The 2,844-nt window shown below is 31.7% G+C and overlaps 1 protein-coding gene across 1 annotated transcript in view; it reads right to left on the bottom strand.

Moving 5' to 3' along the window:
* LOC102581280 (homeobox-leucine zipper protein ATHB-13) overlaps positions 1-362 on the bottom strand; it is a 5,239-nt gene extending 4,877 nt beyond the window's left edge. Inside the window, exon 1 of the mRNA XM_006363875.2 lies at positions 114-362. Within this exon, the coding sequence (XP_006363937.1) occupies positions 114-201 (88 nt within the window). The 5' untranslated portion in view covers positions 202-362. The remainder of the gene's footprint in view (positions 1-113) is intronic.
* Positions 363-2,844: the final 2,482 nt, after the last annotated feature.

The following is a 2,844-nucleotide window of genomic DNA, read 5'->3' as shown; positions in this document are numbered from 1 at the left end:
ATATATATATAGATAGATTCAAATAGATGCTTCATTCTTTTAACAAGTTCAAAAAAAATTGAAAATCTAGATAAAGAAGTTAAAGATGCAAATAAAAAAGATGATGATGAAACCATGGAAGTCTTGATGGTTATCTTCATGAGGAGTATGTAGCATGAAATTGGTAGGGAAAAAATCCATTTCATTATTGCAAGAAGTCATAGGCCTTAGTGAACTTTTTCTACAACTCCAATTTTTTTTGGTGATTTTGAATAATGCTTGAGAGGATCAAGAAAATATAAATTAATTAAAAGAGATAAGAGGGATATCAACAATTTTATTCAAGAAAATGGAGAAAATATGAAATAATAGAAAGGATAGTGATGTAGTACTTTTCTTTTGTAATTATCAGACAGAAAAATATATATGGGAGAAAGATGCACCCTATTATATAAACCTTATCAACTTCATGAAGGAGACAGGTTTCATCTGACACCATTTTTCTCATAAAAGTTTATTAAATATTTATGTAAATATTTTCTTATAAAAATTCATGTATATATTTATTTAATTAATTCCCCTTAAAAATAATGCGAAATAAACAACAATTTGAAATAGAGAAGTAAACACTTCCTCCCTACAGAGGCGAAGCTGCGTAGTTTAGAAAGGTGATCAGTTAAATATTCGATAAATAATATATATATATATATATATATATATCTTACAATTAAAAATTTTAAAATATTTAAATATTATATAAAAAGTACTATGTAATTTTTTTCATGTCAATTTTAAAATATATTGATCAAAATTTAAAAAATTGACTCTTGAAAAGTGAAATCTGACGTGTAATAATATTTAAAAAGGGACTATTATGCATGCGTGCCCCACTGATCTTCATGAAATATTTTCCTATTTTGCTTTTGGGGATTTTCATATATTAATTAGTCAATGTTTATTATTTTCAAGACTAATTATTACTAAAAACAAAATAAGAAGAATCTAGTCAATTATATTTTAATTTTCTAAAATAAAAATTATTTTAAATAATTTATTTTCAATAAAAACGGTGATGTCATCCGGTGTGAGTAAGGTTACAGGGACAAAATCGATGGCTCGCATGGATTTCAATAGAAGAGTCTAGGGATGTGACTTTGCTTAGTTTCAATTCATCTGGCAACGTTTAAAAATAAAGAATAATTTTTGAAATATGTGATCTAAATAATTACAAATTATTTCATTAAAATTAAAATTTTAAAATTAAATAACGTTGATTTACACAAATATCTCATTTTTTTTGTTACCATTTAGACTTGGTTCTTATTTTAAAACGTGATGCAAATATACCCCTTAACAAATTACCCTTTCAAACAATGTTAGACTTGAGTCTAGTATTTAAATTACTCAGGACAAAATTTTAGATCATTACATAACATTTTCTTATAAGATTTTCACTTTGCTCAAATAGGATATTTTTTTAAAAAAAATAATCAAAAACCAGCTCAAATAGGATATTCAGATTGTGATTTATAGCTAAAAGATCCCTAAATTACCAAAGAAAATAAATTACAAACGAATCATGTGCTAAATAACTAACTAAAAAAGGGATAACCGGTGTAAATTATTAAACAAAATTAAGTTATTATTGGGAGAGAAATGTGTGACTGATAAATTATAGTATTAATGATTAAAAAATCATACGTAAACTATTCGTTTTTCGCGAATTTCATATTTTAACTATTCATAGTTCTTTTTACTTACCTAAGTCACCCAAGCTCCAATGGGTATGTAACGATCCATTCTATCGTTATGATTAAGCTAATGATGAAAGAATTTAGTCAAGAATTTTTTTCGGATAGTGACTTAAATTTTTTAGGCTAGGCCAGCCTCACATAGAATTTGGGCTAGGCGAGGTTTAGGGTCATTCGAAAATGGGTGAGGCGGAATGTCTAGGCTTGGTTATTATTTTCTTGTAGCTAAGATATTAAGGAACCCATAGGACTTCAAAGAATCGAAATTCGGACAAGTAGAACTCGCAGAATCGAATTCGACGTGAATGAGATAGTTCAGGAAGTCAAGGGAAGGATGTATGTTGTGAAAAGTAAGATTTTTGAGTCTCTGAAGTTTGCATTATACACCATAGCGAGAGGCGTCCGCTGGGGGGGGGGGGGGGGGGGGGGGGGGGGGGGGGGGGGGGGGGGGGGGGGGGGGGCGGGGGGGGGGGGGGGGGGGGGGGGGGGATTTTAAGATTTTATGCAAAAAAAGCCTCGAAAGCTCCTATTTTCTACACTTTTATTCTTCGACTTTGGGAGGGGGGGGGGGGGTTTTGGGGTTGTTTCCCCTCAATTTTCACAAAATTCATCGATAAAGGTAAGATTGTTACTCCTCAACCTTGTACATCGATTCTTAAACCTTAGAATCTAAGATATTACTCTTGTGGAAGGGTTTTGACATGATTTTATGGTGGGTAAAGCCCTAGGTTGGGGAGGATGATGATGAACTGGCCAGAGGTTAGGAATTAGTTATAATCTCTTAAGAACAAGTCAAGGCACTTCGAAAAGGGAAAATTCCGAGTCTTGTAAAGTTTTCAAGAAGCTTGATTCAAGGTAGGTGATGGTTGTATGTTTTTCGGTTTGTGTATGTATGCATGTCTATTGTTTTATAATATCATTTGTACAATGCATGTTAAGGAAAAACATAAGGAAGCATATGAAATGACATCATGTAGATAATCTCATGCAATTGACCTATTTATGTGGCTTTCAAGTAGTATTGTTCGTTGTGTTAGTGATTGTGCATAATTGTTTGTGACTGCTTATTGGCTCAGGTACTACGCATGGTAAAGGATATCCCTATGGTTGGCTC

The sequence above is a fragment of the Solanum tuberosum genome, unplaced genomic scaffold, assembly GCF_000226075.1.
Source record: "Solanum tuberosum cultivar DM 1-3 516 R44 unplaced genomic scaffold, SolTub_3.0 scf00467, whole genome shotgun sequence".
Classification (NCBI taxonomy): Eukaryota; Viridiplantae; Streptophyta; class Magnoliopsida; order Solanales; family Solanaceae; genus Solanum; species Solanum tuberosum.
Note: the sequence above shows the minus strand (reverse complement) of the source record. Positions and strands in the feature narration are given on the sequence as shown.